General features: G+C 38.6%; 2 protein-coding genes across 2 annotated transcripts; one reads left to right on the top strand and one right to left on the bottom strand.

Annotated features, from left to right (window-relative positions):
- Positions 1–14: 14 nt before the first annotated feature.
- On the bottom strand, positions 15–3,185 carry pars2 (prolyl-tRNA synthetase 2, mitochondrial). The gene is made up of 3 exons (XM_079840172.1): positions 3,041–3,185; positions 1,155–1,725; positions 15–1,051 (listed from the first exon to the last, which is right to left on the bottom strand). Exons 2-3 carry the CDS (start codon positions 1,713–1,715, stop codon positions 170–172), a joined length of 1,443 nt encoding a protein of 480 aa, XP_079696298.1. The 5' UTR covers positions 1,716–1,725; positions 3,041–3,185; the 3' UTR covers positions 15–169.
- Positions 3,186–3,353: 168 nt separating this feature from the next.
- On the top strand, positions 3,354–10,673 carry dnai4 (dynein axonemal intermediate chain 4; the record flags this gene model as incomplete). The annotated part of the gene is made up of 17 exons (XM_079841344.1): positions 3,354–3,403; positions 3,664–3,823; positions 3,929–4,110; positions 4,197–4,300; positions 4,435–4,591; positions 4,806–4,945; positions 5,027–5,209; positions 6,866–7,051; positions 7,172–7,305; positions 7,393–7,479; positions 8,614–8,765; positions 8,998–9,155; positions 9,637–9,725; positions 9,838–9,936; positions 10,040–10,266; positions 10,345–10,498; positions 10,608–10,673. 17 exons carry the CDS (start codon positions 3,354–3,356, stop codon positions 10,671–10,673), a joined length of 2,328 nt encoding a protein of 775 aa, XP_079697470.1.
- Between the last annotated feature and the right edge of the window lie 1,378 nt (positions 10,674–12,051).

Below are 12,051 nucleotides of genomic sequence, written 5' to 3'. Positions count from 1 at the left end.
ATGACAAAAATATTACAAACAGACCAGTTTTATTACATATATTTCCTTGTTATCAAATCACAGGCATTTTCACATCACACACTGTCAATACTGACACAAGCAATGTTTGAACTCTCTTGAACATCACTTACCCTGTGAATGTACAACAAATTTATAAAACATTATTAGATTAGATAGTTTCAACTCTACTTAAAAGATCCACAAGCCCTTCTTTACTAAGGAACATGGTCTCTCCACTCTGCTGACAAATCACCTCAAATACGGGCAGATCCTCTAGAGCTTTCTGCCCTACCACCACCACATATGGATACCCGAGAATTTTAGCATCCTTCAGTCGTTTACCAATGGTCATCTGAATCCTGTCATCCAGTACCACCTCTCCTCTTAAGTTGGGTAGACTGTTTCCTAAGCTTTGAGCCAGTTCATCAGCCATGGACGTGACTTCATGTGCTTTACTGCCCTTTTTAGGTGGCAGGACACACACTTGATAAGGAGCGATCAACCCAGGCCAGTGAATAGCATCCTCAGATGACATGACCTCTATAGAAGCGGCAAGTATTCGAGTGACACCCAGTCCAAAACAGCCCATCTCTGCAACTGCAGGCACATTGGATGCATTAACAAACAGGGCCTTAAACGCCTGTGAATATTTTGTGCCGAGGTAAAAAGTGTGCCCCACTTCGATGCCTTTGGATTCAGTCAGTGTGCCTTTTTGACACCGTGAACACTCTGTCTGCCCTGGTTCCATGGTTTCGATGTTGGCAGAGAAGCCACAGTTCCCACAAACAAGTAACTGGTCTTCGCCGATGTCTGCTGGCAGCTGAAACTCGTGGGAAAGTGTGCCTCCTATGTTACCGGTGGCAGCCTGTACCTGCACCCACTTCAAGCCCAGTCGGTCAAATATCCGTCCATAAGCTTGACACACAGAGTGGTATGTATGAAGAGCCGCCTCTTCATTAATGTCAAATGAATACATGTCTTTCATGTAGAATTCTCGGCCACGTAAGAGCCCAAATTTCGGTTTCTGTTCATCACGGAACTTGCGTGTTACCTGCAAAACATAAGCATGTTATCTACTTATGTACATAACTGACCTACAACTGCAAGCAACTGTATAGTAGTATTTTTACCAAGAAAGCTTGTGTGTTTAATACCTGGTAGAGCAGAAGTGGCAGCTTCTTGTAGGATATCGTGGTCTGGGAAGCAAAAAGCTCTGTGACTGCTTCTTCATGAGTCGGTCCGAGGCAGTATTCTGCATTGTGCCGATCCAGTAGCCTGAACATCTCTTTCCCCATTAGCTCCCAGCGGCCACTTTTCTTCCAAAGTTCTGCACTGCACAGTGCCGGCATGTCAACTTTCTGCCCACCGATTGCCCACAACTCCTCATCGATGAGACGAACCAGCTTCTCCATGGACCTCAGAGCGACCGGTAAGTAATAGAAGCAGCCAGGGTTGGAGGGATGGATAAGTCCTGTCTGCAGCATCAGTCTCTGGCTACGGCATGTCAAGTCTCCGCCCTCCTGACCTTCCCGTATGTTAAACGGCAGGAAGAGGCGAGACACAAGCGGTGGTGGAATGACAGGTTTGGAAACGGCAGAGACTGAGGGAGAAGTGTGGATGGTACAGTTGATGTGGCTTTTCCTTGATGCTTTGAAGAGAGTCCTGGACAGAAGACTTGGGAGCTTGTGATGACAGTGATGCATGAACACCTCCATTTTTGACAACCTTTAATGAAAGAACAAACAAAAGTATGGTTGATAGTGGGCAATCGATTATCCAGCACAGAATATGCACCTTCAGAACTCTGCAGAAAGCTCTAGAGAGAAATGGATGGAATGTGTAGCTCTTTTACGCTCTATGAAGTTTCGGAAACTTAAAGCCACAATATGTAATTTTTCACCACTAGAGATCGCTTATTCAAAACAAAGGCGTAGCTTGATGACGCCTGGATTTAGCTGAGCTTTTATTATGCCGCAGAGGAGCTCTTTTCCTCCTCCAGTTATGCGTATGTAGGGTAACGCAGCGCTGTTTTATCATATTACATACATTATTTGAATGTGTTGGAAGATATGCTATAATACTACTCTGTGTGTTCGCTCGGCGGCTACTATGAGACACTTGTTGCACACTGCAGTAAGCTAGATCAATATTAGGCATGGTAAAACATGGTACTCGCGGTATATCAAGAAAATGAGATTTAAACATATAGACTAACTTGGTTGAGCTATATAGCAATGATTCGTTTTCTGTTAATAAATGTATCCAAACAGTTGCTCGCCCGTCAAATAATACACATAATATATTAAAGCGTCTTTGGTGTTTCCACGGTTTCTACAAAATTAAACCGGAAATCGAGGGTAACGTGGGTGTGATGTCATTGATAGGCGATGCACAGACATTTCTCTGGATTTAAACATTCTTGGAAACATTTGGGATAATGTAAGTACACAAGTCAACAAAATATATAACATTGTTCTAGTGGTTTTTGGATATTTTAATCCAAAAATCTTACATATTGTGCCTTTAAAAAACTTTTACAAAATTGTTATGCTTTACTAATTCATAGAAAATGTAGTACACACAAACACACATTTTTGTTTTCCATTTTGTAATCATTAAATATGAAGAACAAAAATAGTAGAATGGTGTTACAATGTAATGTGGTTTTGGCATGCTGGCAGAAATTTAATTTTCCAACCAAGTGCATTGCTATGACACGTTTAAGAGTGTAACTTAATGTATGTTTTGAACATTTGTGCCAACTATTTTACTGTGGGTCTCTGAGGATGGAAGAGAATATTATAGTGTTGATATATGTTACACAAGTTTTGTTCATTCATGAGATCTACACGACATCGAGTAGCTTAACATGTAAATAAGAGCACTGTCTCTGTTGTACATTTGAAGCGAATCGGACTGCAAACAACTAAATTCACAACCTGATACAGTTGCTCTGATGTAACGTACCTGTAAGTGGCTAGAAGCTAACATGCACTGACATTGTATCACAGAAAAACCGGGGGGAAAATGTCAAACTTACCGTGATCTTGCTTACATCTATAAAGTGTTGTCAGCTCAAACTGATATTATTAATTGGACACTGATAATTGTACATATCAATAAATACTAAACACATGACAGAATGATGACCTTTTCTTCTTGTAAGTCGTACAGCGGACTAGTGCGCCACACCGCCACCTGGTGCATTGGAAGTCGAAAAGCACACTGAATTGGACAAGTAGGAGGGGTCTGTTTCTATGGTTATTTCAAACAAGAAGCAAGCATCATGACCGGTTAGTTGTCCTGCTTAAAACTTCAAGTCATCCAGCCAACCGCTTTTAAAAGTGTGAAACATGTCTAACACAACAGTCAAACAGAAGAGACCCGCTCTGAAAGTCTCCAAGTAAGTTAATACATTACAAACGCTCAAAGAGCAACTCAAACACTTTATTATTAGTCTAATACCTTGCCAGTCAGCATGTTACCAGGCAGTGCATACGTTAATTTATACATTTGAGTTTTCAACATGGATTTATTAGTCGTGTCCTAAGGTTAAAATATTTTTAAACAACATTTTCCAGTTCTTTAATATTTATTATGTTGGCTTGCCTTGAATATTTACATTTTCTCCTCATAGGCTAAAGCACGTTTTCTTCCTTCCAGGTCATCCAAAACACTAAATGTATCATCTGGTGTATTTCGTGTGAATCAGAGCATTACAAAAATCATTAACCCTTCATTCAGCGGGAAGAGCTTCAGTTCGGCAGGTGACAGTAAAATTATAGACAAGAGCTCGGCCCAAACACCAAAATACAATATTCAGGTAATGGGCATTTCATTATGAATATTTATAAATTCACTATATGATTTAACTGAAGAAAAAAAAGATGATCTAAATACAACTCATTCATATTTGTTACTTCACCAGGTGTTTGATGAACATGGACAGGATGTTGCTCCTCGCCCATTATATAATCCAGATCCTGGGGATTTACAACCTAAACAAGGTAAAATATTTCCTGCACGTGAAACGTCATGGACTACATTGACAGACTTTCCCTCGGTAGCCTTCCAGACCACCAACACAAGCATTACTGGACCGTTTACAAGGTAATTTTTTAAATATCACTTCTTTGCAGCACTTGAATGCACATATATCTGAACCACACTGTCTGATGTCTCTGCTGTCACATCAGGTCCTTTTTTGGGAGCGTTTCAGCATCCAGAACCAGCCTGACAGCGGAATCAGTGACTGATGAAACGAAAGACTTGTTAGTGAAACAGTCCAACAGTCTTTCAGGTTTTCGTTTCCATTTCATATTTTCATTTGCTAAATATCTTCATTAACTCATCCGTTCCATAAATCCCGGATGAATTAATGTTCCAATATAATTGTGATATTCCACTATATTTTGCTGTGTTTGCTTCATACAGATGTTCAGGCACGTAAAGAGGAGGTGAAGGAGCAGGTCAGGGAGGACGTATTGGACAGTGCGGTGGATTGTTACCTGACTGAGACAGAGACCATCTGGCTGCTGGACATTCCTGCAGTGTCTGTGTCAGTAGATTCAGAGGATGCTGAGGCAGTCAAGTGGGTCACATTTATGATCTTTTTTTTCAGTAATATTCAAACTCCATTTTAAGATTGAGCTAACTCTGTTGATGACATTTGAGTCGTTGGACAATTAATTTATTGCTAATTAAACCATAAATATCTAATTTACGTCACATTTATTTTGGCTAGCTAGACACACACAGGCACTTTTTCCAGTGTTCAAATACATTTTTGTTCTTGCGTTTTGAAGGGAAAGGAACAACGCTTACACAGAACTGTGCAAAAACCGACAGGGCAACGATAAGTATGTGGAGCGCTCAATGCAAACATTCAGTGGTGCACCAAAGACGAAGGAAGCCCAATGTGAAAGCATTACAATGGTAGACAAAGGTATGATGTCGATACAAAGTCCATTTATAATCTGCCCATAAAATCAAATGTAATGTTTTTCACGTCAAAAACTCTATCCAGCTGTCATGTCCACCGTCTGGGACATGTATGATTCATTCAGCAATAAAAGCGATGTCAGTGGAAACACAGCGGTGTCTGCTCAAGGAAAAAAGGCTGCTGTCCCAGACTCCTCCTCCATGAGTTTCCTCCTACACCCTAAAGGTTCGGAACAGAGTATGTCTATGATCAGCCTCACCAGTACAGGTAATTATTTTGTATAAATAAACATTACATTTAGAGTAATGTTCTCAGCTGGTGTGTAATCATATAATCATGCGTAGTTAGGATACCAAAGGAAGTAACTTTTGCATCAAGTCATACTGTGTGCTATTATGATATACACTCACCTAAAGGATTATTAGGAACACCTGTTCAATTTCTCATTAATGCAATTATCTAATCAACCAATCACATGGCAGTTGCTTCAATGCATTTAGGGGTGTGGTCCTGGTCAAGACAATCTCCTGAACTCCAAACTGAATGTCAGAATGGGAAAGAAAGGTGATTTAAGCAATTTTGAGCGTGGCATGGTTGTTGGTGCCAGACGGGCCGGTCTGAGTATTTCACAATCTGCTCAGTTACTGGTATTTTCACACACAACCATTTCTAGGGTTTACAAAGAATGTTGTGAAAAGGGAAAAACATCCAGTATGCGGCAGTCCTGTGGGCGAAAATGCCTTGTTGATGCTAGAGGTCAGAGGAGAATGGGCCGACTGATTCAAGCTGATAGAAGAGCAACTTTGACTGAAATAACCACTCGTTACAACCGAGGTATGCAGCAAAGCATTTGTGAAGCCACAACACGCACAACCTTGAGGCGGATGGGCTACAACAGCAGAAGACCCCACCGGGTACCACTCATCTCCACTACAAATAGGAAAAAGAGGCTACAATTTGCACGAGCTCACCAAAATTGGACAGATGAAGACTGGAAAAATGTTGCCTGGTCTGATGAGTCTCGATTTCGGTTGAGACATTCAGATGGTAGAGTCAGAATTTGGTGTAAACAGAATGAGCATATGGATCCATCATGCCTTGTTACCACTGTGCAGGCTGGTGGTGGTGGTGTAATGGTGTGGGGGATATTTTCTTGGCACACTTTAGGCCCCTTAGTGCCAATTGGGCATTGTTTAAATGCCACAGCCTACCTGAGCATTGTTTCTGACCATGTCCATCCCTTTATGACCACCATGTACCCATCCTCTGATGGCTACTTCCAGCAGGATAATGCACTATGTCACAAAGCTAGAATTATTTCAAATTGGTTTCTTGAACATGACAATGAGTTCACTGTACTAAAATGGCCCCCACAGTCACCAGATCTCAACCCAATAGAGCATCTTTGGGATGTGGTGGAACGGGAGCTTAGTGCCCTGGATGTGCATCCCACAAATCTCCATCAACTGCAAGATGCTATCCTATCAATATGGGCCAACATTTCTAAAGAATGCTTTCAGCACCTTGTTGAATCAATGCCACGTAGAATTAAGGCAGTTCTGAAGGTCAAACACAGTATTAGTATGGTGTTCCTAATAATCCTTTAGGTGAGTGTAGATTCATCTGTCATCTGGTAAAGCTGTACAGTTTGATGAAAATGTATGTGTGAAATAAGTATAAAAAATATAATTTGATCCAGACTACATTAAATACAGATTGACTTATCAATGAAGCTAAACATTTGATCAATTATAGACTTATATAGTTATAATAATAATAATAATAATAATACATTTGAATGTTTACGGTAATTAAATAAAAAACATTTGTGTTATTTTTGTAAATTTTCATTAGGTTATTTCACCTTTCATTATGGAAATGGTTAAACAGACATTCATTTTTTTATCCTTGCTTTGACTATAGTTAGTGGTTCAAGCACTCAACTTGAAAAGATTGCTTGTGTGCTTCCGGTGGAGGATGAGCCAGATCATGAGCTGATCTTACAGTCAGACAAATTCAAGCAGGACCTGGCAGTGATGGAAAGGGTGGTTCTGGCCAATATCTTCCAGCACAAGCTTGCTGCATACAGACAACTGCCTGTAATAGAGGGTGATGTCTTTTGTATAGCATCTAAAATTGCATGTTAAATGTAACAGTAGTATTTTTATGTCTTTGTATTTAAATATCAATTTATATAAATGTATGTATGTATACTGCTTTGTTGAACAGACCCAGACTGTGTGCAGATGGCAGTGGGGTCTAGCAACTCCCAGTACCCATTCCTTGAGCATCTCTGGGCCTTTGAGTGTGAACTCACCAAGGGGCGAAATGTCAACAGTATGGCCTGGAACAAGAAAAACCCAGTACTATCCATTTTACCAACATGTTTCATCCACAAATGATTTTATTTATTTTTAAATCTTTACTGAACAGCGTGTGTTTCCCTACAGGATCTTCTTGCCGTGGGATATGGACAGCTTGATTTCAAAGATCAGAAATCTGGACTTGTGTGCTGCTGGTCTTTGAAGAACCCCACGGTATTCTGCACATTCATGCATACTTTAGAACAAAGATGAATAGCAGATTTAGCTAATTTAACAGTGTTTGTAAGTAATTTATTCCCTCTCAAGAGCTGTTCATTTAAATATTGTGCTCACATATAGTGGCCACCCCAAAATTATTTGGACACTTTGAGACACTTAGTTCACCCAAAAATAAATATACTGTCATTAATTACTCACCCGCATGTCGTTCCAAACCCGTAAGACCTTCGTTCATCTTTAGAACACAAATTAAGATATTTTTGATGAAATCCGAGAGCTCTCAAGCCCCTCCATAGACAGCAATTTAATGAACACTTTCAAGGTCCAGAAAGGTATTAAAAACATTTTTAAAATAGTCCATGCAAACCTTAATTTTAAGAAGTGACGAGAATAGTTTTTGTGTGCAAAAACAAACAAAAATAACGACTTTATTCAACAAGTTTCCGTTGTAAATAGTGCAGCGCTCTCATCGACTGCAGCCAATACTGTTCATGTGAGCACTATGACGCATGCGTGGGAGCTTCACTGTATTGTAAACAGCGTAGGAGACTGGCATAGGCCAAAACGAAATTGTCATTATTTTTGTTTGTTTTTACACACAAAAAGTTTTCTTGTCGCTTCATTAAATTAAGGTCAACTGGAGTCACATGGACTATTTTAACAAATAGTTTGTTTTTGCTACCTTTCTGGACATTGAAAGTGTTAATTAAATTTCTGTCTATGGAGGGGCCTGAGAGATCTCGGATTTCATCAAAAATATCTTCATTTGTGTTCCGAAGATGAATGAAGATCTTATTCTGCAGGGTGCAAGAACACACAGGGCCTGAGATATACACTTTCAAAAATGAGTTTATAACCAAAAAAATCAAAAAGCGCCTATTTTGTTAGTCTGCTTATTATATCACACACGACATATACTATAATATTTATCACTTTCAGCAGTGTTTTATGTAACTTCAAAGGATTTAAAATTACTCATGTATTTAATCTAATACACTTTTAGTGTGGCTTTACTAGTGCTCGAAAAATTAATTTATAGCCACTTTATTCTTTTCCTGTGTTTGTATGCCTTAGCATGTCATATCATTTTGTGAACATTCTCTAAATATGTTTGTTCATTTGTTTCAGTGGCCTGATCGAATCTTTCATTGTGAGAGTGACTGCACTGCACTGGATTTCTCAGCTTGTAATGCCAATCAGCTGGCAGTAGGCATGCTTAATGGCAGTATTGCCATTTATAATGTACAAGCCACAGAACAAACGCCCATCATTGACAGCAGGTGGGGCTGTGAGCATTCCTTCTCTTGATCAGCTACAGTACAGGAAGTTACAGATTTTTAACATACAGTTAAAATGGGTCTCTCAATATCAGTGGTTTGCGACTCAAAGAATTCCCAAATTATGTTTATTGGAGAACTTTTTTGATGTGAAAGGCTATAATGCTGCTGAATCATATTTGAACGAGTTGACAGGATTGTGCTTTGACTTTATTCCTGTGTCATCTCTTCACAGTGACTGTGCCAACAGGCACACCGGTCCGGTGTGGCAGCTTAGATGGATTGATCATGAGAGCGGCCTGGCTGGAGAGGATAAAGGGGAAACACTCATCTCTGTGTCAGATGATGGAAGAATCAGCAAATGGGTGCACTACAAAGTCCTGGAATGCATTGGTAAATGAGAGAGATGTGATAAACATATGCGTAGATCCACAGACCAAAGATACTGTGTTACAACTCAGACCCCAAAAAGCATTGGCACACTTGAAGGGATAGTCCACCCCCCATCATTATCATATAACTCACCTATTTAAAAAAAAAAAAAAAAAAAAAAAAAAAAATATATATATATTGGTAAATACATTGAAATTCAAAGTCATATTATTTGTATTAAATTGCCGTCACATTTGTGTCAGATTTTTGCTTGGTAAAATTTTGCAAGTGAAATCCAGTCCACTAATGCTGCACTATTGACAAAAGACAATTTTTTGCCTGCAAACTTTTGCCGACATCCCACTAATGTGACCACCTTCATAATGTACAAATATTTATCATTGAGATATATCACAATACTGACGAGTTGAGCTGGTTTTAGTATAAATAGATGCATTTCGGTATATTTGAGCCATGTGTTGAATCATTTTTATTTTGTTAGACCTGATGATAATAAAGACGGAAGACCAGAAATGGAACCCTGTGACCTCACTATTGTCACCGGTGCTGTGCTTCGATTTCCATCCTAATGTGAGGCCTACATTGAGTACAGTAGTACATCTCACATATGTACACATAATATCAAAAAGCTGCTAAAGATACTTGCTATAAAGATATTAGCTATAATGCCGTTATCTTACAGGATTCAAATATCTACCTTGCTGGTACAGAGGGCGGTCATATTCACAAGTGCTCCTATTCATCTAATGAGCAATTCTTGGAAACTTACAGAGCCCACCAAGTATGTAGAAATGTTTGTCTAATTTTAAATTGCGTTATTGTTGCAATATGGTGTCCTTTAAACATTTAAACGTTCTTTTCTTTCTCTCTGCACCTTTCCCCAGGGTCCCATCAATAAGGTGACATGGTCGCCGTTCTGTCCAGACTTTTTCCTGAGTTGTTCCTCAGATTGGACTATTCAACTGTGGAGGCAGGACCTCAATATACCCGTGCTTTGTTTCACCTCTGGACAGAAGGCTGTGTTTGATATCATGTGGTCCCCACACTGTGCTACTGTCTTTGGAGCTGTCAGTGTGGGCAAGGTGGAGATCTGGGATCTAAGAATCAGCAGGTAAGATCTTTGTTCAATAACATATATAATATTGAATAATAAGGACTATTATACAGGACACTACATTTTTTTTAACAGTCTGGACCCCACAATTGTGAACGTAACCAGTCCAGGAGTGAATCCGACAGCTCTGCTGTTCACCACTGAGACGGACTGTGTTCTGGTGGGGGACAGTGAAGGACGGGTCACTGTGTACAAGCTGAAGAACCTCACAGCTGGAGGTAGCACACAGGTTAGGCCTTTTCTGTTCATATCCATTGGCTCGATCTGTGTAGTACAGTATTCAAAGGAATCATTTTAGTCCAATGCCAAGATCATTTATATCTCTTGTGTTTCTGCAGGTGGAGACGTTGGAGGATGTAATTCAGTCCACACTGTCCAGTCAACACAGCACTGAGGAGCATTAGGAAACACTGGTACAGGCTCATAGAAGTATCAGGCTGTTTGTTTTACCTCTCCATCATCATAATCTATATCCTCTGGCAGACTGAGCGACTCCATTTTACATAACAATGGGATTACAGCATGCATGCCTGTTTGTGCCTTTATTGAGCATCCTTGTAGGTGTATATATATATATATATATATATATATATATATATATATATATATATATATATATATATATATATATATATATATATATATATATATATATATATATATATATATATATATATATATATATATATATATATATGTATGTATATATATATATGTATGTATATGTATAGTTGCAAGAAAAAGTTTGTGAAACGCTTGCAGAATCTGTGAAAATGTGAATAATTTTAACAAAATAAGAGAGATCACACAAAATGCATGTTGTTTTATTTAGTACTGTCCTGAATAAGATATTTTACATAAAAGATGTTTACATTTAGTCCATAAGACAAAAAAAAATAGCTGAACTGATAAAAATTAAACACAACTATTAAAAACACAACTATTAAAAAAGACTGAAACATTCACACTGCTCCAGAAGGAAACACGATGCATTAAGAGCCGGGGGGTAAAACCTTTTGAATTTGAAGATCAAGGTAAATTGTATTTAATTTGTCTTCTGGGAAACATTTAAGTATCTTCTGTTGCTTCCAAAGGGCAGTACTAAATGAAAAAATATATATATTTAATTATATTTATATATAATTTTTGACATCTTCCTGTTCAAAGGTTTTCTTTCCCGGCTCTTAATGCGTCGTGTTTTCTTTCTGGAGCATAAGTGAATGTTTCAGCCTTTTTTAATAGTTGTGTTTGAGTCCCTCAATTGTCCTCAGTGTGAAAAGATGGATCTCAAAATCATACAGTCACTGCTGGAGAGGGTTCAAATATGCCACAGATGCTGAAAACTGAAGAATGTGCAGGACCTGGAGGATATTTCTGAAGAACGTTGGTCAGTTTAACTGCTCAGGAAAAACAAGGGACTCAAGAACAACCATCACAAAACAAAACAAAATACAGCCGTTGATCATCCAGGGAATGACACACAGTGTTCAGAATCAATGGTTCATTAACTTTTGAACAGGGTAATTTTAATAAATTCGGCTATTTTTTTGTCTTGTGGACTAAATGTAAAAAAACATGTTTATGTAAAATATCTTATTCAGGACAGTACTAAATACAAAATAAAACATTTTGTATTATCTCTCTTATTTAGTTAAAATGATTCACATTTTCACAGATTCTGCTAACGGTTCACAAACTTTTTCTTGCAACTATACATATATTATTGTAATAGCTTCACAAGCAATGTTATTTTTTGCATGCAGGCATTCATTTTTGAGGAAC

Source organism: Gobio gobio (genome assembly GCF_949357685.1).
Source record: "Gobio gobio genome assembly, chromosome: 17".
Taxonomy (NCBI): domain Eukaryota; kingdom Metazoa; phylum Chordata; class Actinopteri; order Cypriniformes; family Gobionidae; genus Gobio; species Gobio gobio.
The sequence above is the reverse complement of the archived record's forward strand: the minus strand, read 5'-3'. Positions and strand labels throughout refer to the sequence as shown.

Excerpts from the sequence above, each read along its gene's own strand:
- pars2 (XM_079840172.1), bottom strand. The coding sequence starts at position 1,715 with ATGGAGGTGTTCATGCATCACTGTCATCACAAGCTCCCAAGTCTTCTG. Across the intron at positions 1,052-1,154 it reads TGCCACTTCTGCTCTACCAG|GTAACACGCAAGTTCCGTGA; the intron begins GTATTAAACACA and ends TATGTTTTGCAG.